This window comes from Vulpes vulpes, chromosome 8, assembly GCF_048418805.1.
Source record: "Vulpes vulpes isolate BD-2025 chromosome 8, VulVul3, whole genome shotgun sequence".
Classification (NCBI taxonomy): Eukaryota; Metazoa; Chordata; class Mammalia; order Carnivora; family Canidae; genus Vulpes; species Vulpes vulpes.
In genome coordinates this window covers 1636655-1661049 of record NC_132787.1, presented here as the reverse complement: position 1 = coordinate 1661049, position 24395 = coordinate 1636655, and the positions used below count along the sequence as shown (strand labels likewise).

Sequence of the window (24395 nt, the reverse complement as noted above, 5' to 3'; positions counted from 1 at the left end):
GAAGAAGTAGGGGAAGGAAAAGGCTTATGATAAACAGTATCCACAATACAAAAGGAACCAAAGTAAAAAGTCCCTAGTATTTTTACCACCTCTAGTCCCAAAAATGCAAAACAAAAAGAAACAAATACAAAACCCTCTGGATCTCACAAATTTCAGTGAAAACTACTCTTTTCTGATGAGTCGGTCCGAAGAAACCTATTTATACCTTTCTTCCTTGGGAGCTTAAGAGATGCTTTTCCAGTGTATTCCTTTACTTTTAAAATCCTTTCTAGTTTCTTTAAGTCCTTGTCTAAGTGGTTTTAAGCATAAAACATAGAAGAGGGGCAGTGAGAAGCTTAAACAATAAGAAAAATAAATTTAAGTATGAGAAAAATAAATCTTTTCACCAATAATGCAGTCTTTTATTTTATTTTTTTAAAAAGATTTTGTTTATCTATTCATGAGAGACACAGAGAGAGAGGGAGAGGCAGAGGGAGAAGCAGGCTCCACGCAGGGAGCCGGATATAGGACTTGATCCTACTTGGGTCTCTAGGATCATGTCCTGGGCTGAAGGCAGGCGCTAAACCACTGAGCCACTCAGGGATCCCCCAATAATGTCATCTTTTAAAGGGAGGTAAGTGAAAGGGGTCCCATGTATCAGTGATGGAAATCACAGTAAATACTATTATCAACAAATCCACATACAAAAATTTAGAGGGATCAGGTTTGGTTATGTATTCTAATACAGCTGTCTGAAAAGTGAAACAAAAACAAAGTTAACCTAATTTCCCAAGTAGCTTCTATTGTAAAAGAATAAAATACGAATCATGTTGGGGAAAACATAAAGTCAACAACAGAGTTGAAAACTCTGACAAGAAAGGAAATATACCCTATGATGTTGAATACTTCAGAATGCATTGGCTTTTTTAGTCTTTTCTGAATTTTTCAGCTTTTACTGGAACTTGGAATCCTCCTTCTGCCTATCTCTTGTCACTACCCTCATCTCATTGACCTCTCAAATTCCAATTCTTAGGAAATCTCTGGAACTTAACTTTATTCTTTCTACGGAAGTATTTACAATGTTTAATAGAACTAGTCTGCAATCTCACATACTACCAGTAAGTGTCACTGGGGAGTCACATGGCATATTCCTAACTGAACAGAAATTCAACCCTTCAGGTTCCATAAAATCAATTCATGAAGGCTGATAAAACTTCCTTTGTATTCCTTTCTTCATCCTTTGTGGAACATGGCAGTAGAGGAGGGTCTAGGAAAAAGAGTTAAGAAGGTGCAAAATTGGGGGAAGGGGGATAAAAAGGCAGTTTCAACAAAATTACTTGATTAAAAAAGCATACAATAAAAAATATGACACATAATGTACACATATGCAAATAATAATATGGCAGCTGACACACAGAACAAGGCATTTCATAGCATCAGAGAGGGAAGATGGCTGAGAATCTTGTACTTTCTATATTGCTGTGAGATCTCAGGTTCTAAGTCGGATTTGTATTTCCTACTTAGACAAGATATCTGCCTTAGCTACCAACAATGAATTGGTCCAAAGAAACTTTTTTTTCTTATTTAAAAAAAAATCCATTAGACTCCAGCAAATTGGGGTTCATGATGCACAGGGTACATTCTCAGCTGCCTACTCTAAATATGTTAAGCAGACTTTTATATCCACAAAGGTTGAGGAAACGATATTTCTAAACTTGTTTTATATTTAGATGGATAGCTTTAGAAAGGAGGAGAGAGCAACATGTATTCCTCAACACTTTGTGTTGGGAAACAAACACCAGTAGAATAACAATATGAAAGAGAGCAAGGCAGATTTCATTACGGTAGAGTGCCTACACTTCCTCATAACATGGATTTACACACTGCAAATCCTCTGATCTGATTACCTCCAGTGATCACGTAAAATACCGGCTTTAAACTCTTTGCCTTAGTGATAAAACAGCCACTTTGATTCACAACGAGACATTCACAATAAAGTATATTGTAAACGTACCTGTCCACAGCCCGGGGCATTGCACACAAACGGTCTGTCGTCTCCCATATTTCATATAGCAGAGCGGAGCTGAGGAGGGGGAGGCAGGGGGAAAAGTTATGTTAAATACGCTGGAGTTTAAAAAAAAAAAAGTGCTTCAAAAATATCAAGCCTAGAAACAGGTGTTCCAAGAATGCTGTCTATCAAAGCTATAAACACAGGCTACTTTGGGGAGACCCATTAGACAGGTGGCATATGATCTATTGTGCCTCAACTGAAACTTTTAATTAGAAAAACTGAGACCTAAATAGTTAAGGAATTTCAAACCTTTTGCTAGATTTTCCCTCTTTCTGCTACAGTATATAACATGCTCCTCTAGTCTGCTGAATTACAATCAGTGCAGTTCCCTATGTCAATAAATCCACTGAACATTCGATGCGGAAGCCATATTTCTGAACTAGAGAAGACCAAAATTTGTCATTTAATTAATTAAGGGATTATAGGAGGGGTGCTCCATTTTACAGGGCTATAATCTGACTCCCTGGTGTATAAACTACGAGACTGTTGGCAAGGGCCGTTTATCCCAGATTATTGCCAAAGAAAACAAAGCACCCATCCTATTGGGCTACACGGGAAATGATTTTCATTAATAAAAAAATAAAAATAAAAACCTTCTCTCCCCACTGGGAGCCTCCTTCTCCCCCCACCAATCGTCTGTGGCAAATGGAGAAATATCGGTGCCCTTCCCCCTCTAATTCTATTTATGGCTAGGTTTTTAAAAGCAGCAATAAAACAAATGTCGACTCTTTGGGGGTTTACTGGGTGAATATGTTCCGGCTGTTTGTGCTGCTCTCGGCCAGAGTTCTTGGGCTGCTCTGTTGCAGCCAACAGATGTGTGCTGCTGCAGGGGATAAAAGAAATGGCACTAAAAGGCATCACCATCCATCCTCTCTATTTCTCTGAAGAATTTAACAGGGCTTATACTGTTGTTGTTTTTTAATTATTGAAGCTAAACTCTTGAAATGTTGATCGAAATTCTTTGTCAAAGAACAATAATTCCAGTATGAATGTGTTGGGGAAATTTCTCACTTTCCAACTAAGAAAAAAAACAGAGGTAGAGATGGATAAGGATGAGAAATGCAAATCACAGTAAAAATATTCCTAAAAGAGAAACAGGGTTGGGGGTGGGGCACAAAGATAGTCCTCATGGAATAAACTCCTAAAGAATATTTTCAAACAACTTTCTACAAGAAAGAAAGGTGTATAAAAGAGTACTAACATGGGAAGATGAAAGAGGAAGAATCATAATTCGAATATGCCTAGAAACAACTTCAGAACTGTAATCAAATTCAAATTTTTATCTTGGAGATAAAGCAAAATGTCAGGTTAACTTCACTCAGGTCTGCATTAAAATAAAATGTTAAAGTACTAGACTGAATTTGGTAATCAGAAAACCATGCTTAAAACTCAGAGGGTTTAAAAAAAAACAGAAAACAAAAACAAAAAAAACAAGAAAACTCAGAGGGTAGCTAGGTAACATCTTTCCTACTCTCTTCAGACTCACTCTGGGGTTGGAAACCAGTATTTCTCGTACTCTGTGTGATCAGTAATTCTACAACTAATCAGTGTTTAAAACTGTGGGTGTTCCATAAAGTAGAAGGGGCTTCTTAGTCATCTTTCAGTGCTAAGAACAGGGTTTAACTATGAAGGAAACTGATGCTGCAGCATTGCTGTAATGGAAGAGAGCCTGTATGTACATAGGTGTACACAGATTTATATCACATTTAGCCAGGATAAATTGCTTCAATAAATTCTGTTCCTAGGAGAAGCCAGCTGAAGCTGATGATTGGGTACTGGGAAAATGAGAGCTTTATTCTTCTTCACACAGCCCCAGGACACGGGGGTTTTCTGGTTTGTTTGTTTTAAATACATGATGATTTTTAGCACTTTCTGGAACTATGACATAGTGCAAAAAATAAATATAAAGTAAATAACAGTAAATAAATGCAAAGACCACAGCCATTATGACTGAAAATTCAGAACATTTCTGGAAAGCAATTCATCTCTGGAAAAATTCCTAACTGCTGTGCTGGAGATAATTTTATTTCCTAGTCCCAAACTCTGCTTTCCTAATATAATCATGAAATGAGAATTTTATTTCAACAAGGTCCTGTAGCATATTTTTAACCAGGAGGTAAACTACAAGGGCTAGAGCAGACATAACATAAGGACCTGGTAGGATTCCTTCCTTTTACCTTGGTTCTGTTATTTGAGGCTAAATTCTAGTTACAGGAGAAAAAGGGTGCTTGCTGGCTGAGGAGTAGGACAGCACTGGCGTAGGAAGTGATTAAATAAACTCTGGAATGGTTTCCCTCCAACCACAAAATTCAAAATTTAACTTGGTTTTCTTGGTTTTGTACAATCATATCACGATAAATGGCTTCCAAGTTTTATTTAACTGCATCCTTACTAGGAAATAGAAATAAAAATCATGATTTGCTAAAAGAAAACAAAAGGCAAAACCAAGTTGGGGGAAAAGTATTAAATGTATCAGAAGCATTTTCAGGGCTCTGAAACACTCTAACAATCACTAACTAGGATTTCCTGCTTCCTTCCCATGTTACTGGCTTTTTGTTTTGCCATTTTCACCAAAAGGAGGATCACAATGGGAGGAAAAAGGCCCTCTTTCTTAAATACCCACAATTATTCTGAAATCATTCCTCAGTCTCTTGCTCCTTTTCGTTTCCAGCATTCTTGCTTTTTACTTTAAAGTGACTTGTCTTTTTAAAGAATACATAACAACAATAATGATCTGTTCTCCCACTTAAAAAAAAATCCAGCTTACATCTTTTAAAATTCCCAGTGTGGGGATCCCTGGGTGGCGCAGCGGTTTGGCGCCTGCCTTTGGCCCAGGGTGCAATCCTGGAGACCCGGGATCGAATCCCACGTCAGGCTCCCGGTGCGTGGAGCCTGCTTCTCCCTCTGCCTGTGTCTCTGCCTCTCTCTCTGTGTGTGTGACTATCATAAATAAATAAAAATTAAAAAAAATAAAATAAAATTCCCAGTGTGCTGCATCAATTGCTACACATAAGAAATGCCATTGCTTATTTCTATTTGATACTTAAAACAAATCTCTAATGAGACAGGTCAAAATGATGCCTTCTCAAAACAAAAAACACCACATTTCTGTAGTAAAAACAGACTGAGACAAAGGTGAAATCTTGAATATAGATGCTCCCATTCACCAGAATTTAACTCACAGCCCATTTGTAACTGTACAACTTGACAAATAGATCACGTGTCTGGGCATGACACTCACGTCTGTTGTCTGCTCCTCGATCTATCTATTCCCTAGGATGAAACTCAAGCATTTTATAGAACTAACCAATAAATGACAGGCAAAGGATACACAAATTAAGAGACATTTCCAGGAGAAGTGAGATGCTTTCAGAGATCTTTTTTTTTTTTTTCCCCAGAGGAGATCTTAAAACAAGAAAACAAAGATTCAGAAAAAGGCTGTCTTAGAAGCCAAGTCTGCAAAGGAAAAGGCTCATGTACTGAGTCACCATAATGCATAAATGATAAAAATTACTATTTACTCAGATGAGAGAAAGTTATCTGAATGCTGGAAGAGAAGTAAAGAAAATCCAAGATATAGAGACTGATTTTTAATAACTGGGATAATTTCATAAAACCTACATTAAATAGTTTTGTCAGGGCCAGAAGTATATCCTAAAATGGTCAATGTGCAAATAAGAAAACAGATTATCTGTGTGTGTATATGCATATTTATCTTTTTTTCTTCTTTTTTTAACAGAATGAGAAAGAATAGAATAGAATTTGGAATAAAATAATAGAACTTGGAAGCCATTTATCGTGATATGATTGTACAAAACCAAGAACACCAAGTTAAATTTTGAATTTTGTGGTTGGAGGGAAACCATTCCAGAGTTTATTTAATCACTTCCTACGCCAGTGCTGCCCTACTCCTCAGCCAGCAAGCACCCTTTTTCTCCTGTAACTAGGTAGAAAACAGAAAATTTAGCCTCAAATAACAGAACCAAGGTAAAAGGAAGGAATCCTACCAGGTCCTTATGTTATGTCTGCTCTAGCCCTTGTAGTTTACCTCCTAGTTGAAAATATGCTACAGGACTTTGTTGAAATAATATTCTTGTTTTGTGATTATATTATATTAGTGTTATATTAGTCTGTCACTGAGGACTACAAAGTCAGTTCTCTGGACCCAGTGGTAGTGTGATTATTTCTTTGGTAACCAATTGCTGTTCATAAAATGGCCCAACTTTAGTAAGGAATAAAAGCCAGGTACAAACACACCCAAAGGCCTGTTCTTAGGTTCCTAATAACAAAAACCAGATACTGCTAAGTACAGAAAATGAGAAAAGCATATGTACCATTAATATCAAAGATTCATGAAAATCTAGAAGGGGTTCAGACTAGCTATCATTCATTTATTCAAAAAAACATTACCAAGAACTTAATGCCAGGCAAAGCAGACATAAAAATAAAAAGATAATAATTCTTTGCAAAAGAAAAAAAAATTTTTTTCACTCATCTGTGTCAAAGAAAAACTAGAGCTAGGAATTAGTTAAAGTAAAAAACAGTTGCTAGTCAGAACTATTGCAATAGGGGAAAAGAAACCTCAGTATAGAACTGGGCTCAATTCTGAATATATCATGGGTAAGTGGAAATTTATAGCCAAGGACCATGGTGGGGGTTAATGGGTGGAAAATTACTGAGTTTGAAACATCAGGAGAAGGGGGTTTCTGACTTAAACCAACCTAACAAGATTCTTGCTAAAGACCCGCCAGGATGATCAGATATAACCTAGAAGATGGTCAAAGATGAAGAACCTGATCAGATATGAAGGTGATATCAATGGTGGGGATTCTTGCTAAAGCTGGATCTTACAAGAAAGTACACAGATAGGTCTAAAAGAAGGTTCAGGAACCTGCCTAAAGTTTGATCAAAGAATCTTTGTCATCTGGCATGAGAGATGCCAGGTAAGTGGTAAGAATGGCTTACTTTACAAGTTCAATTAGTCAGAGATTGATCAGTGTACATATTAGATACCTTGATATTTCTTATTCTTTATGTTCATTTATCAAATTCCTTTGCTAGACAATTCCAGAATATAGGCATGAACACAAAAAAGAGGGGTTAAAAGTCTTGGTAAAAGATCTGACAACGGGGCAGCCTGGGTGGCTCAGCGGTTTAGTGCCGCCTTCGGATCAGGGCGTGATCCTGGAGACGCCGGATCGAGTCCCACCTCGGGCTCCCTGCATGGAACCTGCTTCTCCCTCGGCCTGTGTCTCTGCATTTCTCTCTCTCTCTGTGTCTCTCATGAATAACTAAATAAAATCTTAAAAAATATATATCTGACAAGAACAAAGTCTGAAATTTACTTTGTGGGTCAAAAAGTAAATATAGTAAGTAAATATAGTCAGTTTTAAAATTCATCAATTCACTGGGGCACCCAGGGGGCTCAATCAATTAAGCATCTGGTCTCAGCTCAGGTCTTGATATCAAGGTTATGGGTTCAAGCCCCACCTTGAGCTCCATGCTGCACATGAGGCCTACCTAAGAAAAAACCAACAACAAAAAACCCTTAAAATTCATCAATTCGGGCAGCCCCCGTGGCTCAGCGGTTTAGCTCCACTTTTGGCTCAGGGTGTGACCCCGGGGTCCTGTGATAGAGTCCCATGTCCAGCTCCCTGCATGGAGCCTGCTTCTCCCTCTGTCTGTGTCTCCGCGCCACCCCGCCCCCCGTGAGTCTCTCACGAATAAATAAATAAATAATCTTTTAAAAATTCATCAATTCACTGAATACTTTATTCATTGCCTATCCCACACTCTAGGCCCCAAAATTTAACAATGAATGAGACAGATACCGTCTCTACACTTACAATGCTTACTTACACTCCAAGTAAACAAAATAATTTTAGATGAATAGCAGATAACCGCTATGAAAGAAATGAAATGGTGATGTGTACTGGTTAGGAGCAGACTACTTTAGTTTCATGAATAAAAGGGAAATGGCTGTATTATCTGTGACTAAATAGGGAATGGGGTAGGATACAGAGATCTAGGTTAAAACTTCTAGAAGCCTTTGTTTCCTCTCATAACACAGTTGATTTCCAGTAAATACTTATTAATTTAATGTGAAGCCAATATTCAAGTAAACTGCTGAAATTCTACACTTATATTCCAGTTTTTTCAGAAAGTTGCTGGGTCCACAAAACAACTGCTATCCAGGTATTTATGTATTTAGAGCTAAACATGTTTGACATATTTTTTTTTAACGATTTTATTTATTTATTCATGAGAGACACGCAGAGAGAGAGGCAGACACAGGAGGAGGAAGAAGCAGGCTCCCTGCAGGGAGCCTGATGCGGGACTCGATCCCAGGACTCTGGGATCATGCCCTGAGCCTAAGGCAGACGCTCAACCGCTGAGCCACCCAGGCGTCCCAAGATATATTTGAACATATAAAAGAATGCAGCAGGGCAGCCCGGGTGGCTCAGTGTATTAGCGCTACCTTCAGCTCAGGGTGTGATCCTGGACCCAGGATCGAGTCCCACATCGGGCTCCCTGCATGGAGCCTGCTTCTCCCTCTGCCTGTGTCTCTGCCTCTCTCTCTCTCTCTCTCTCTCAATGTCGCTCATGAATGAATGAATGAATGAATGAATGAATGAATAAATAAATAAATAAAGCAGCAGAGGATGCCTGCCTGGCTCTGTAGGTAGAGCAGGTGACTCTTGATCTCCGGGTTGGAGTTCAAACCCCACACTGGGTGTGGAGCCTACTTAAAAAAGAAAATGAAAAAAAAAAATCTTAAAAAAAAAAAAAAAGAACATTAAAAAAAGACTGCAGAGACGCCTGGGTAGCTCAGAGGTTGAGTATCTGTCTTCGGCTTGGAGTGTGATCCCGGGGTCCAGGATCAAGTCCCACATCGGGTTCCCTGCGAGAAGCCCACTTCTCCCTCTGCCTATGTCTCTGCCTCTCTCTATCTCTCATGAATAAATAAAATCTTAAAAAAAAAAAAAAAAGAATGTAGCAGAAATTCTTATACCTTCATATAAGATTTTTGGGAGGGGGATCCCTGGGTGGCTCAGCGGTTTAGTGTCTGCCTTTGGCCCGGGGCATGATCCTGGAGTCCCGGGATCGAATCCTACATCGGGCTCCCTGCATGGAGCCTGCTTCTCCCTCTACCTGTGTCTCTGCTTCTCTCTCTCTCTCTGTATCTCTCATGAATAAATAAATAAAAAATCTTTAAAAAAAAAGATTTTTGGGAGTACATATTGGAATAATCTTTCTGGAAAGCAAGGTGGAAATATATATTTACTTATTTACTTTAAAATTATTTATTTAAAATAAATAAAATCTTTAGAAAATATAAAATAAATAAAATTATTTATTTATTTGACAGAGAGAAAGAGATAGAGAGCGTGCACATGTAGGGGGAAAGGCAGGCAGAGGGAGAGGGAGAAGCAGGCTCTTTGTTGAGCAAGGAGCCTGATGTGGGACTCAATCCCAGGACCCTGGGATCATGACCTGAGCCAAAAGCAGACCCTTAATCAACTGAGCCACTCAGGTGCTCCTGGCAATATTTATATTAAGTGTCTTAAAATGTTTTGTATCCTTTGAATAATCATTCTTTCTTCAGGACTTTATTCTGAGGTTAAAGCCCAAAACATGACCACTTATATACTTATATATTAAAATGTTCATCATAGTCATATTTATAACAACTAGGAAAAAAGAACAGGAATTAAATGTTTAGGAAGAATGGATCAATATAAGATACTGCCTTATAATAGACTATTGTTTAAGTTGTTAAAAATAATGTTTCTGAAAGCTATTTAATGACCTATAAAATGCTATACATTCTGTAGGGAATAAAGCAGGATATAAAAGTGCATATGTACAAAATAGGGGCGCCGGGCTGGCGGTCAGTAGAACATGCAACTCTATGACTCTTGATCTCGGGGTCCTAATTCAAGCCCAACGTGGGCATGGAACGTACTGAAAAGAAAAAAAAAAGTAATAAGCATAGAAAAAAGATAAGGGAATTAGCATCAAATGTTAATAATGGTTATCTCTGGGTAATGGTATTCCAGGTGATTTTGTTTTCTTCTTTGTACCTTCAGCATTTTCAAGTCTATAATGATCAGAGATTTCTTTTAAAAAATAAAAAATAATATAATGTAATCTAATAAAAAATGATCCGCATGACTCAAAAAAATGTCTATGAGTTTTAAAAAAGGGCTCACATCTGCTAGACTATTCTAAAGCACTGAAGAGGGCAGCCCAGGTGGCTCAGCAGTTTAGCGCTACCTTCAGCCCCTGAGGCATGATCCTGGAGGCCTGGGATCGAGTCCCACATAGGGCTCCCTGCGTGGAGCCTGCTTCTCCCTCTGCCTGTGTCTCTACGCCTCTCTCTCTCATGAATAAATAAATAAAATCTTAAAAAAATAAAATAAAATAAAGCACTGAACAATATATTTACAAATCATACAAGGTTGTTCATCTCTACTACAAAGTGACAGAACCAACAAGTTCAAAATGGACTACCAAAAAAAATCTTTCTAAAATTATAAACTAACAGCTTCATATAGAAATAGACAAGGTGGAAACTTAAACATATCGATACACAGGGTAATCAAGCAATTCAAGATAGTTCCTCCTTTGTTACCTTCAAGGACCCATTTTCAGAATCCTGTGAATGTTCCCCAGTGAGTATTACTTATATTAAACACTTAGAAATTGTCCCAGCCATTCATCACAAAGAGAATAAAGAGAACTGAAACCAAGCTTAGCAGGTACTAAATGCCTTTCAGCGCAGCTATAAACAAGGTAAAAAATTTAGACAGGCACCCAAACAGAGCTCTATGGGCTCCATTCCTTTATGATATTAAAAAGAAAGAAATTATATACAAACAGTTCTCTTCCAAGAATATAACTTTGGATACCAAGTTTCAGACTCTAAGATAATTTAGCTGCTGCTAAGCAAAGGGTACAAATACCAAAGATCTCAACCACAGCAGTCTCAACATTTTATTCTCCACTGGATACTCAGTGTTGCTGTGATTTGCATTACATTTAGAAAATTGATTTAAGGAAAAGATGCCAATAAACATATGAACTGTGAGACTATAATGCACATTATATGAACCTCAGAAAACAAAGCAAACTCAAGTTTTACTAGGTAGTAGATTATTTAGGAATTGAAATTTCTGTTCATAAATTCTGGGTTTGTTTTCCACTGTATTATTTAGCATAAAACAGTTTAGCATATATTATTTCACTAGTAGGTAAACCAGCTGCCCCAGAGGGATTATACAGAAAGCACATATATCACTATAATCTTAAACTAACTTGCCTTACTGTTTTATATCAGGGTTTTTGTAAAGCATTTTGCTAACAGACTGGAAAACTGAGGTAGAAAGTTATAAAAAAAAAAAAAAAAAAAAAAAAACAGGGATCCCTGGGTGGCACAGCAGTTTGGCGCCTGCCTTTGGCCCAGGGCACGATCCTGGAGACCCGGGATCGTATCCCACGTTGGGCTCCCGGTGCATGGAGCCTGCTTCTCCCTCTGCCTATGTCTCTGCCTCTCTCTCTCTCTCTCTCTGTGTGACTATCATAAAAAAAAAAAAAAGACAGACAACAGATGAGTCAAAAGGTTGAGGCTGGCTTGAATCCTAGTTACCTATTCTCACATGCCTCAAAGAAGATATAAAAATGGAGAGCACATCTTTTTAGAACTCCTGAAAGTTGTATAGTAATCTACATATTATATAACTACTTCCAACTGAATTGTGGTATTTCCAAAAATTTACACACAATGTTTCTTATATGTTTACTATACAAATAAATGTCCAGAAATATGAATTGGAGGGACTACAAAGTCTTGGAGCATTATTTTTGTCTAGGAAAACTAAATAATGTTCATAGTTTTAAGTACGTTTATTATAATAATCTTTAAATTCACAATCCAGTTATAGTGTATTTCAAGGACTGACAAACTTTGGTCGGTGGGTCAAATTCAGCCTGCCACCTGTTTTTTTTTTTTTTTTTTTTTAAGAATTTTATTTTATTTTATTTATGATAGTCACACAGAGAGAGAGAGGCAGAGACACAGGCAGAGGGAGGAGAAGCAGGCTCCATGCACCGGGAGCCCGACGTGGGATTCAATCCCGGGTCTCCAGGATCGCGCCCTGGGCCAAAGGCAGGCGCCAAACCGCTGCGCCACCCAGGGATCCCTGCCACCTGTTTTTATATGGCCCACGAGCTAAGAATGGTTTCTACATTTTTAAGTGGTTGAAAAAAAACAAAAGAATATTTCATGACACATAAAAATGATATGAAGTTCAAATTTTAGTGTCCATAAAAAAGTTTTATGGGGGGGCAGTGCCTGGGTGGCTCAGCCTTTGGCTCAGGTCATGATCCCAGGTCCAGGGATCGAGTCCCACATTGGGCTCCCCGCAGGGAGCCTGCTTCTCCCTTTGCCTGTGTCTCTGCCTCTCTCTTTCTCTGTCTCTCATGAATAAATAAAACCTAAAAAAAAAACAAAGTGTTATGGGCATACAGCCATGCTTATCCTTTGCATGTTGTCTATGGCTTCTTAGGTGCTACAATGGCAGAGTTGAGTAGTTACAAACAGACCTTATGCCTGCAAATCCTGGTATTTATGAAAACTATTAGTTTGCAAACTTCTGGTATCTATGAATAACTATTATTAAATAAAATACATGGTTAATTAGAAGATCCCAATTATGACAAATGTCAAGGTGTACATGTTAATCATTAATAAGAGCTTTTATAATGTGACTATTTGAGTACTAATTCCTTTTTTTAATATAAATTTTAAAAATTAGGTTTTTTTTTTTTTTTTTTTTTTAATTTTTTATTTATTTATGATAGTCACAGAGAGAGAGAGAGAGGCAGAGACACAGGCGGAGGGAGAAGCAGGCTCCATGCACCGGGAGCCTGATGTGGGATTCGATCCCGGGTCTCCAGGATCGCGCCCTGGGCCAAAGGCAGGCGCCAAACCGCTGCGCCACCCAGGGATCCCGGTTTTTTTTTTTTTAAGTAGGCTCCACACCCAGCGTGGAGCTCAATGCAGGGCTCGAACTCACGACTGTAATATCAAGACCTGAACTATGATCAAGAGTCGGACATTTAACCAACTGAGCCATCCAGGTGCCCCCCCCCCTTTTATTTAAATTTATGTCTTCTCGGGCAGCCCCAGTGGCGCAGCGGTTTAGCGCCGCCTGCAGCCCAGGGCATGATCCTGGAGACCCTGGATCGAGTCCCCACATCAGGCTCTCTGTATGATGCCTGCTTCTCCCTCTGCCTGTGTCTCTGCCTCTCTCTCTCTGTCTCTATGAATAAATAAATAAAATCTTTAAAAAAAAAAAATTTATGTCCTCTCTACACCCATCATGGGGTGCAAACTACAACTCAAGAGTAATACGCTCTTCTGACTGAGCTGGTCAGGTGCCCAAGAAATTAGGTTTTCTTAAAATAAGTTTAATTAAGCTGGCTTGGTAACTGTCATCTTTTGCATATTCACCTGGGCACCATGAAAAATACAGATTCCTGGATTTTCTTGGCTTTGGGCCCCAAGAATCTACACTTAAAAAACACCCAGGGTAATTCTGATGCAAATGGTTAGTAACCCAGCCTTTGAGAGGCACTAAAATGGTTGGAGAGCTTATGTTCTTCCATATAGTAAACAGCTGAATTTTTCCAGTTTGGTACTATAAAACAGCAGTTCTCAAAATAGGCTCCAGGGATCTCCACAGATCTCTAAGACCCCTTTAGAGGGTTCATGGGTATTCAAGTCATACATGGATAAAAGATCTATTTAAAGGGCAACACAAGGACGCCTGGGTGGCTCAGTGGTTGAGTGTCTGCCTTTGGCTCAGGGCGTGATCCTGGAGTCCCAGGATCGAGTCCCATATTGGGCTCCTTGCATGGAGCCTCTTTCTCCTGTCTCTGCCTCTCTGTCTTGACTCTTATAAATAAGTAAATAAAATCTTAAAAATAAATAAATAAATCTTTTTAAAAAATTAAAAAATAAACGGCGAGATAGGCCAAGATACCACAGATATGGTTTCAGATTCTACACAATAGCTAACCTTTAAGAAACTATCACATTTTGGATTCTGGTATAGTATCAAAGAAGATCGATCGATCTACCTATCTATCTATCTTTCTATCAATCAACAACTATCTAAAAAGAATCTTTCCTTTTCCTAGGTGCCTCAGTCAGTTGAGCATCGGACTCTTGATTTCAGCTCAGGTTATGATCTCCTGGGTTGGGGATCAAGTCCTGTGTCCAACACCATGCTCAGCGGGGAGTCTGCTTGAAGAGTCCTTCCATCTGCCCCTCCCCCACCTCAAATAAATAAATCTTACCAAAAAAATCTCTCCTTTTCCTATTAGTATTTGTGTGAGCCCAGGTTATCTTCATATACTTCAACCAAAACAACCTATTTTAACAGACTAAATGCAGAAACAGATATGAGAATCCAGCTGTTTTCTATTAAGCCAGACATTAAAGAGGTTTGAAGCCCTCCCCTAAATTTTTTTGACACTATAAGTTTTTATGTTGTTATTTTAAAGTAAATATTTTTTCAATTTCTCCATTTTAATTTCTAAAATGCTCAATATCAATAGATATAAGCAAGACAAACCAAAGCCCTTTGGACAAGTCCCAACCAATTATGAAGAGTATAAAGGGGTAGGTACTGAGACCATATGTAGTCTGAGACTCACTGCTTTAAGAAATAAACAGTAGGGTACCCTGAATTGATCAAAGAGAAAGTTAAAATTAATTTCTGGATTTTGAGCTCTGACATGCAAGGACAGGTTTCATAAAAAGGAGCCAGCTTAAATAGACCAAATAGTTTTGTAGCAAATGACTGAAAACAGATGGGAGTGAGAATTAGGCTGAATCATAAGTTAGGCAACACATGGCCAAAGCTTGGAGCCTATCTGGGAGCAGCTTCATATAGGCAACTACTTGACTAGAACTTAAGTCTCTCTAGGCTTTTGGAGGATTCAAGGAACTATTTTAAGCTAGCCTCAGAAAGGTTAATAAAGCAAAAACAAAGAAGCAACAACTTGCTAAAATGACAGCAGGAAGCCAAATTAGAAATAACTAGGGAACATTATACCTATGTTTGGTCTCAATATGCATTTTAGAAGTTGAAGAATTCCTGGAAACTGGTAGGCAGTCAAAAATCTAATGCTGTGTTTTGGGTTTTTTCCTACTCATCTTCAGATAAAAAGTATCATCCCTAAAACAATACATCAATAGCAATCAACCCCAAAACACTAATCTTTAAGGATAAATTTAAGATCTTCATGGACTTAATTTCCTTTAATTTTTTTTTTAAGATTTTATTTATTCATGAGAGACAGAGAAAGAGAGAGGCAGAGACCCAGACAGAGGGAGAAGCAGGCTCCATGCAGGGACCCCGATGCGGGACTCGATCCCTGGTCTCCAGGGCAACACCCTGGGCTGAAGGCAGCGCTAAACCACTGAGCCACCCAGGCTGCCCAAATTTCTTTTAATTTAAATAGACTACAAACAATAACAAACAATATAGACTTTAATATTAAATTCTAGTATGAGTTCAGTACCAGTTAGGAAATTGCCACAATATCCCATAATGACAATCATGGAGATGCTTAGAAATTCTCACAGATTGAAAAAAAAAAATCTATTTTCTAAGACTGTCTACACACTGGCAACACAGTGATCTATTTGGGGTATTCTAATGCTCACTGACTTTCAACAGACCCCAACACAGATGTGTAAGTATCAGCAAACTACTGCTTGCCCAAAACTTAAAAAAACAAAGAAAATGGTGCTACAGGAGACAAGTTACTACCAGAAATACCAGAAAAACCATGTTAAATAAAACCAACATGGTGTTACTCAAGTTTGATAAAGCTTAAATAAACATTACTGGCAAGAAACTTGGTGCCAACACAAATCATTTACAGCAGTCATATGTTTTAGTCAATAAATCATCCTGTTTTTATAATATAGTCAGGCATATTCCTGTTCAGAAAGAATAATTATGTTGTTATTTTTTAATCTGAAAAAAATGTAATTTTTCTACTGCATGGTAAATTTTAAGCCCCAAATACAATCTGACCAATTTAGCATATAAATCTCCTTTGTCCACTATGTCAGCAAGAAGTACTATACCAGATAAGAAGTATTAACAGGTAATTCCACTCAAAACAAGTTGGATTTTGTGAGAAGGTGGGGCAATAGCAGAACAACACTGTCCTACGGAGGCGCAAGCCACAAGCTCACAAAGTGACTTTTTAAGCTAAATCTTGGCTCCTGTTAAGACTTTCATAATTGATATTTACCAAGAATAAACGCAGTATTGAATAGAAAAGAGAAACTATTTTTTTTGAGGTGAACTCTACGTACAACGTAGGGCTCGAACTCACAACCCTGAGACCAAGAGTCACATGCTCTAGACTGAGGCAGCCAGGCATCCCAAAAAGAGAAACTTTTTACACACTCGGGTTTCAAGCCTATGAGAACATTCAAAATTAAAATTACCAAAAGATGAGAAAAGGCTAACGAAGTAAAGTGGTGAGTTTGTAATGAGTTTTGTTCTCCTATTAAATGTTCTTATATCCCTCATAAGATTACTGCGTAACTCACATTTGCCTTGGGAAATCTTTCCTACATGTCTGCCTACAAAGTTTTAAAAACTAGATAAAAAATTTGTCTTTTTATAAGATTTTTCCTGAAATATAACAGTCATCCTTCCTCTCTAAAGAAGCCAAGTAGTATACATTTACTTTCAAAACTAAACTGAATTTTCTTCATTGTATACCAGCAGTACGTATATTATTCAGACACTTTCTCCCACCCCCAACACATACACACAAAATTTCTAAACAAAGGGATAAACAAGAGAAGGGAAGGAAACAAAATACTATGGCTTAACAGGGAAAAAAAACAAACATTCTTTCAACACAAAGCATCCATCAGGGAAATTCTGGAGAGAAAATATCATGATGAAATATTTTAAGACATGACATGACCCTAATGCAAAATATTTATTGTTGTTTTTTGTGTTGTTTTGTTTCTCAAAGGAATTGTTTCTTGACACTTATTCCCACTGGGTCAGTAGAACCACTTCAATTTCATTTTCTTTACAGTCTATTTTTCTTTCTGATTCCTCAATAGTAAGTTTTTTTATCTGAGTTTCTATTTATGAATGTTTGGGATGGAAAGAACCTTGAGGGGTCATCAAGGCCTTCCTTCTGCTTTCCAGGAGAATTCGTAACTAAATAATCTCAGATGGGTGAGGAGCTATCAAAAGAAGATGCGTTCTGTCCCTAACAGCATGCTACTTCATTCCACACAGACATTTCCATTCATAATTTGCAATTTTCTAAAAGTGAAAGTAAAAATTAAAACCCCAAAAGAGGAAGATGCTTTAAAAATGCATTTATCAGCTAAAATTGCTCAAACATAAGTTCAACTATCAGGTCTAAAATTAACACACAGGAAAATTGTTGGCGGCCAACACAGTCTTAAGTCCCTGGGGATATCTTCTGATGTTCTGGCTTATTTCTAGCACAATTTTACCTATAGCACAGAGCATGACAAACTTAGCCTACCACATCAATAAACTGTAACTATAAACAACAATTATGTGTGCGTGCGCCCGCGCGTGTGTGTGTGTGTGTGTGTGTGTGTGGTGTGGTGTATTTTTTCTTACAGGTGGTGAAGGTTTTTACTCCGAACAGAAAATGAAAAGTTAGGCCTAAATTGGAGATGTCAATATTATGGGAAGGCTATGATAAAACTGTTACATGGACAATAGTTTAATTTTTTAAGATGTAACAAAATGTTGAGGGAATGATGGATCTTCCTAAAAGTTTCCAAAACAGAATGATGACATAAAATATGCAACTATGCAGAAACACTGTTAATCATTCTAGAATTATTTAAAAAATAAAAAAATAAGGCACCTTGGTGACTCATTGGTTGAGTGGTCTACCTTTGGCTCAGGGCTTGACCCCTGGACCCCAGGATCAAGTCCCACAACCAGCTCTCCACAGGGAGCCTGCTTCTCCCTCTGCCTGTGTCTCTGCCTGTCTCTTGTGAATAAATAAATAAAATCTTTTTTTATTTTATTTTATTTATTCATGAGAGACTGAGAGAGAGAGAGCAAGCGAGAGAGAGGCAGAGACACAGGCAGAGGGAGAGGCAGGCTCCCTGCAGGGAACCTGACATGGGACTCGATCCTGGGTCTCCAGGATCATGCCCTGGGCCAAAGGCAGGCGCTAAACCCAAGCCACCCAGGGATCCCAATAAATAAAATCTTTAAAAAATAAAATATGTGACGCCTGGATGGCTCAGTGGTTGGGCTCTGCTTTTGGCTCAGGGCCTGATCCTGGGGTTCTGGGGTTCGGGGATTGATTCCGACATCAGGCTCCCTGAAGGGAGCCTGCTTCTTCCTCTGCCTGTCTCTGCCTCTCTCGCTGTGTTTCTCATGAATAAAATCTTTAAAAAAAAAAAAATAAAAATAAAAATAAAATAAAGGAAGCAGGACCAGCAATGTTGGAAATAGAGGGGGAGGCAATTATACTTTAAAAAAAGAGGAATTATTAAATAGATGTCTTAACAATTGGCAAGTAATGCACTGATTTATAAACACTGGCATGACATAGCTAGGTAGCAATTAATGTCTAACTTCATTTCTTTTTTTTTTTTAAGACTTTATTTATTTATTCATAGAGACAGAGAGAGAGAGAGAGAGGCAGAGACACAGGCAGAGGGAGAAGCAGGCTCCATGCAGGGAGCCTGACGTGGGACTAGATTCTGGGTCTCCAGGATCAGGCCCTGGGCTGCAGGCGGCACTAAACTGCTGCGCCACTGGGGCTGCCCTAACTTTGTTTTTTAAAAAAATTTTTATAAGATTTTATTTATTCATGACAGACACAGAGAAAGAGAGAGAGGGGCAGAGACACAGGCAGAGGGAGAAGCAGGCTCCATGCAGGGAGCCCCATGGGGGACTCGATCCCAGAACCCCAGGATCACGCCCTGGGCCAAAGGCAGGCGCCAAACCGCTGAGCCACCCAGGGAACCCCTATTCATTTCATTTCTTAACAAGTCACTAGCCTAGAAGCTTAGGGGCAGGTCAGAGACAATATATTTAGATTTCAACAGGATACCTCTTAATATTTCAAAGGGAAATATAAGTTAGATGATTAAACAGAAGGTGGATTCATAATTTAATTTTACCCAAAAGGTTGTTTAATGGATTAATAGCAACCTAATGATAGCGTGCTGATGTTATAGGCACTGTTTCACCCTTATATATTTTTTACCAGTGACCTAAAACAAAAACATAGGTGTCATATTTATGTCTTGTTTATCAAATTTATCTATCAATGATACAAACATGAGAATATGATAGGAGGAATGGCTAAGAGGCCAAATAACATTATTAAGCTTGGGCAGCCCGGGTGGCTCAGCGGTTTAATGCCCCCTTTAGCCCAGGGCATGATCCTGGAGACCCCGGATTGAGTCCCACATCAGGCTCCCTGCATGGAGCCTGTTTCTCCCTCTGTCCCTCTCTCTGCCTCTGTCTCTCATGAATAAATAAATAAAATCTTAAAAAAAAAATTATTAAGCTAAACAATAAACCCAAATTAACAAGATGACAATTACAAAGATAAATGTAAGGTCATCAATTACATTTAAAAAATTAATTGTGCAAATTAATGCAATCTTAGGCTTTAAGAATAGAGGTACAGAGTGCAGTAGAAAAGAGGCCATAGTCTCCCTTGTACTTATTATACCTGGGTACCTAGGTGGCTCAGTGGTTGACCGTCTGCCTTCGGCCTGGGGGGTCCTGGGATCGAGTCCCTGCATCAGGCTCCCTGCATGGAGCCTGCTTCTCCCTCTGCCTGTGTCTCTGCCTCTCTCTCTCTCTGTGTGTGACTATCATAAATAAAGAATTAAAAAAAAAAATTTTTTTAAAAAGTCCTAAATACGGGACGCCTGGGTGGCTCAGCGGTTGAGTGCCTGCCTTCGGCGCAGGGCGTGATCCTGGAGTCCTGGGATCGAGTCCCACGTTGGGTTCTGGGCATGGAGCCTGCTTCTCCCTCTGCCTGTGTCTCTGTCCCTCTCTCTCTCTCTCTGTGTGTCTCTCATGAATAAACAAAATCTTAAAAAAAAAAAAATCCTAAATACAAGCAACTTATATTTAATGAGAAGCCTGAACTTTATAAAAATGGTCATTTAAGGAATGGCTGAAATAACTTGGGATATTTTCCCCAGTAAGAGAAGCCTCTCTTAACTGGACATAACTGTCATCAAATACTTGAAGGGCTACCATGTTGACAAGGAATTAGGTTTATTTATTGCAGCTGCAAATAGCAGAACTAAAGAGCTTCAGCACAATGTAAAGAATGTTCTAAAAGTAGACCTCCAATAATGAAATAGGGTATCTGTGAAGTGGGGATGTCTTCCTTACAGCATTAGGAAGTGGTAAGGCCCACCTGCCAGGAATTCCAAATAGGATAGATTTTCACATTTCATGAATATACCTGATCCCAAAAGAAGCTTCCTGCAGGAAGGCAACATTCAAAAACCAGATGCTTAAAAATTGTTTTCTTTGGCGTGTTTCTAAATAGATAGACGACCTTTTTTTTTTTTTAAGTTTGTTTATTTATTTATTTATTTATTTATTTATTTATTTATTTATTTTTTAAGTTTATTTATTTTTGTTAGTATTCTCTACACCCAAAGTGAAGCTTGAACTCACGACCCCAAGATCAAGACTCACATGGTCCACCAACTGAGCCAGCCAGGTGCCTGACGGAAAACTTTTTCACAAATTCTAAGATCATAGTACCATTTTCAGAAAAACCAACAGAAAAGAAATTAATGCTCTTTTTCCTTTTAAATGAATGCTGCATTTGTTTTCCTGAAAGAAGCAACATCTGCACCTTAACTTTAATACCTTTATCAAGGGATAAGGGACAATTATATGCCAGCCTGCCAACTAGTCTCAAGAAGAGAGCTGTCTTTGTTATACATCTACATGGCAATGTTACTCGCTCCACCTAAAACTTCCTTGCAAGGAGAAGGCTCCTCCTTATCAGACGTGTATGAGGCTGCTGTAACACTGACTCCCTCCTCCTGCAGCCTAGGAAAAACTCAGTCTTGACATGTACAAAACAATAACTTGTGAGAACTTCAGAGCAGCTGTGTTCAGGCAGAGCCAGGGACTTTACTTGAGGCAGAGTACTAGCTTAAGAGTTGGTTGAAAAAAAAAAAACGATTTTCATTTTGAGCTGGAAGTGGGGAGAGGAAAGAGAAAGGAGATACAGGAGCAGCATCATTAACGTTTAAAAGCCGTGGTAAACAAAAATGCTTAAAAATTACAACACTGAAACTATCACAGGATGTAACCTTTGATCCAAACATTTAAAGATGAGCGGTGTTAACACTAATGAGATCAACAACAACAAAATCTTACATCTAATAGTGCCCAAGTTAAGGGCATCACAAATTCGAGGATGGAAGAATTAAACAAGGGACTTTGCTCTTTCACTGGATATTTTTTGTTCTGCTGCCAAGTAAGCGAACTGTGAAAATGTCTGCATGTCCAACAGCACTGCTCTGAATGTGAAATACTGGAACCCAATTCAGTAATTAATGCGAAAGGGTCAGTAATTAATTGGTCTCAACGTGTTGTAGGGGCAACTTTCTAGCCAGGAGAAAAAAACTTCAAATGGTTGCTGAAAACCAAAGATTAATAGAAAGCTGTATACTCTGGTTTCTCTTCATGTAACAGTTTTACCGGCATTTCAGACCTTATTTTGCTTCTCAAAAGTAAAAAAAGGATGTAAAAGACAAATCTATGCTGTAGCAAAGAAGTTGTTAATTAATTGGCTGTATTAGTTCAATTCATTATTAAATAAAACACAACCATCAAACAAAGGGCAAAGGCTTGTCCCTTTGCTGTAGAGAATTAAGAACTGGTAAGACTACTTAGTATAGCTGCCAAACTTTTCTTTAGCTTTTCTTACAGACATGCTACATTTCGCAATAGTCTCCACTTACCTTACACATCCTCCATGTTTAAGTACAAATTGTGTTTGATTTCCCCAACCCTTGCCCTAAGATATTATGACATATCTTTAGCTTCTGAGTTTAGACACAAAGGAAGAAACTGAAAATTTTTCACTTTCCTGAAATACGTCCATCTTATTTACACCATTCAAAAAATATATAACATAAGCTAACTATACCTACAACCGTCCTTTTAACAACTCCAAAAATGAGTGGATAAGACACGCATTTAACAAAAACAAACTTCAGTGTAGTATTATTTTCTGTGCTTAGAACGCCTGTAAAGACCAATGTCTTTACGAGAACTACGTACACTACTACGAAGTTTTCAAAACATAGGAATCAAGTGAGCTTGCCCAGAAAACTCTGCACACACACACACACACACACACCCCACAAACCTACACTTACTATGACACAACCTTCGGAGACACTGAAACACCCACTATAAAGTGGAAAACAAACTTAAAGTTAGGAAAGTAGCAACGCGGCAATCTGGGTAGGAGGTGCCCTGGGTAGTAAACACCCCAGTCAGAGAACATAACAAGCAACTGGGAGCAACATACGACTCCCAACGGGGCTCCTACTTGGACTGCCCAAGTCCCAAGCCCCTGTCCCTGAGTTTAGGAAGAGAGGAGTGGAGGAAGAGGAAGAGAGAGCGAGACCGGCAGTGAGGGCAGAAGCGATGAAGGTGGTCTAGTTTTCTCCTCCCCTGCCGCTACCCCGCTATTCTTGCAGCCTGGTCACCAGACCAGGTGCCATATACACCGAAAACCCCAAATCAGTATCCTGGGCTGCTTCTGCTCCGGGGCTAAAGACCTGTCTGTATCAGCTGTCTCCCCTCCGAACATCTCCTTTACCCCCCTGAGCTCCCCTATACTCTTCCCAAAGGGATGCCTTTTGGCCCGGAAGCCCACCTCTGCTAAGTCTTCCTAAACTCACACGCTGAATCTCCTCCAAACCCGTACTTTCTCTCTGAAATCATGTCCCTTATTCTTTTTCATAATTCGGCCGAAATGCCATGACTCTCGTTTCCAGTGATGTACCCCTATCTTTCCGGCCGAACCCAGCGCCCCGCTTTGGCCTCCGGTTCCCTAACCTCCTGCCTATTGCCCCTGGCTCTTCCGATCCCAAGCCCCTAACCCCACTCTCCGATAAGCCTGGGTCTTCAACCAATTTAGGACCCCTCCCCTTCCTCCCATTGCACCCCGTCCCGGGATCCTCCCATTAGGCTCCGCCGGACTTCCATTCCCTCAGGATTCAACTCCCCTCTCCTTGCCACGCCCTGTGCCCCCCGGGGCTACTTACCCCAAGTTCTCCCCACACTTCAGGCCTCTGGCCCCGCCTTCCCCCCCCAGAGGAAGGAGGCGGTAGGAGGGAGACAAGAGGGGCGGCACTCCGCGAGGTAAGGCGACCTCTCATTAGCCTCCGTCGCCGCCAATCGTAGCTTCCTCCGCTCCCATTGGTCGGCGTGAGTCCATGCCCCACCCACTTCCTCAGACAGGGCCCGGCCGCCGCCTCAGCGCCCCCGTCCAACACAGACTGGGAGGGGAGACCCCGGCCTGGGACGCCGCGAGTGGCCGGAGTTGAAAGCGAGACTCCGCCAGATCGCGGACTAGCGAATGTTAAGAGAACTCACCCGCCGGTAGCTCCGTCGCCTCCCGCCCGCCCGCGTCCGTTCCCACAATCTGTCTCTAGCTCCTTCTTTCCCCCCTCAGCGGAGCAGATACTTTCTTCTCGTCCGGCCAGGGGCGCTCACCTCTCGCGAGATGTTGGGGGGGGGGGAGGAAGGGCGAGATCCGCAGGCCCTAAGTTGGAAAGGGGCCGAAGGGCGGGGCTCGCGGTGGGCGGGGCGGGCCCGGGGCGGGCGGGCGCGCGGGGTACACGTGCCCGGGCGCCGACCGCAGGCTGAGCGGGGCGGGGAAGGGCTCAGGTGCCTGGAGCGGTGGAGCCCGAAAGGTGAGCGGCGCGAGGGCCACGGCCGGCTCGGTCTCTGCGGCTTGGGCTCCGTGACCCCCGGGTCACCGGTTCAAGCCCCGCCTTGGGTGTGGAGGCTACGAAACAAAAAGCTCGTAGAAGTCAGGACACTCGAAAGTAAAGATTCTGGAGAAACGTATTATTTCGAAGGAGCAAACTTTTCTCCCACCCTCCCCCGCCTCCCCTAAAGGAAATCACTTTAAAAAACAAGAGAAGTGGGGGGATCCCTGGGTGGTGCAGCGGTTTGGCGCCTGCCTTTGGCCCAGGGCGCGATCCTGGAGACCCGGG

The 24395-nt window shown here is 40.1% G+C and overlaps 1 protein-coding gene across 14 annotated transcripts in view; it reads right to left on the bottom strand.

The window, feature by feature from the left end:
* LOC112921186 (cyclic AMP-dependent transcription factor ATF-7) overlaps positions 1 to 23905 on the bottom strand; it is a 93180-nt gene extending 69275 nt beyond the window's left edge. For 2 of the 14 annotated variants that reach the window (XM_072765175.1, XM_072765167.1), the window contains exons 1-2: positions 23770 to 23901; positions 1994 to 2062 (exon numbers count right to left, since the gene is read on the bottom strand). Coding sequence is in view for 5 of the 14 variants with exons in the window: in XM_072765167.1 (XP_072621268.1) it covers positions 1994 to 2048 (55 nt within the window). In the remaining 9 variants the exon portion in view is untranslated. The other 12 variants (XM_072765166.1, XM_026000445.2, XM_026000446.2 and 9 more) reach the window with 12 other exon arrangements.
* Positions 23906 to 24395: the final 490 nt, after the last annotated feature.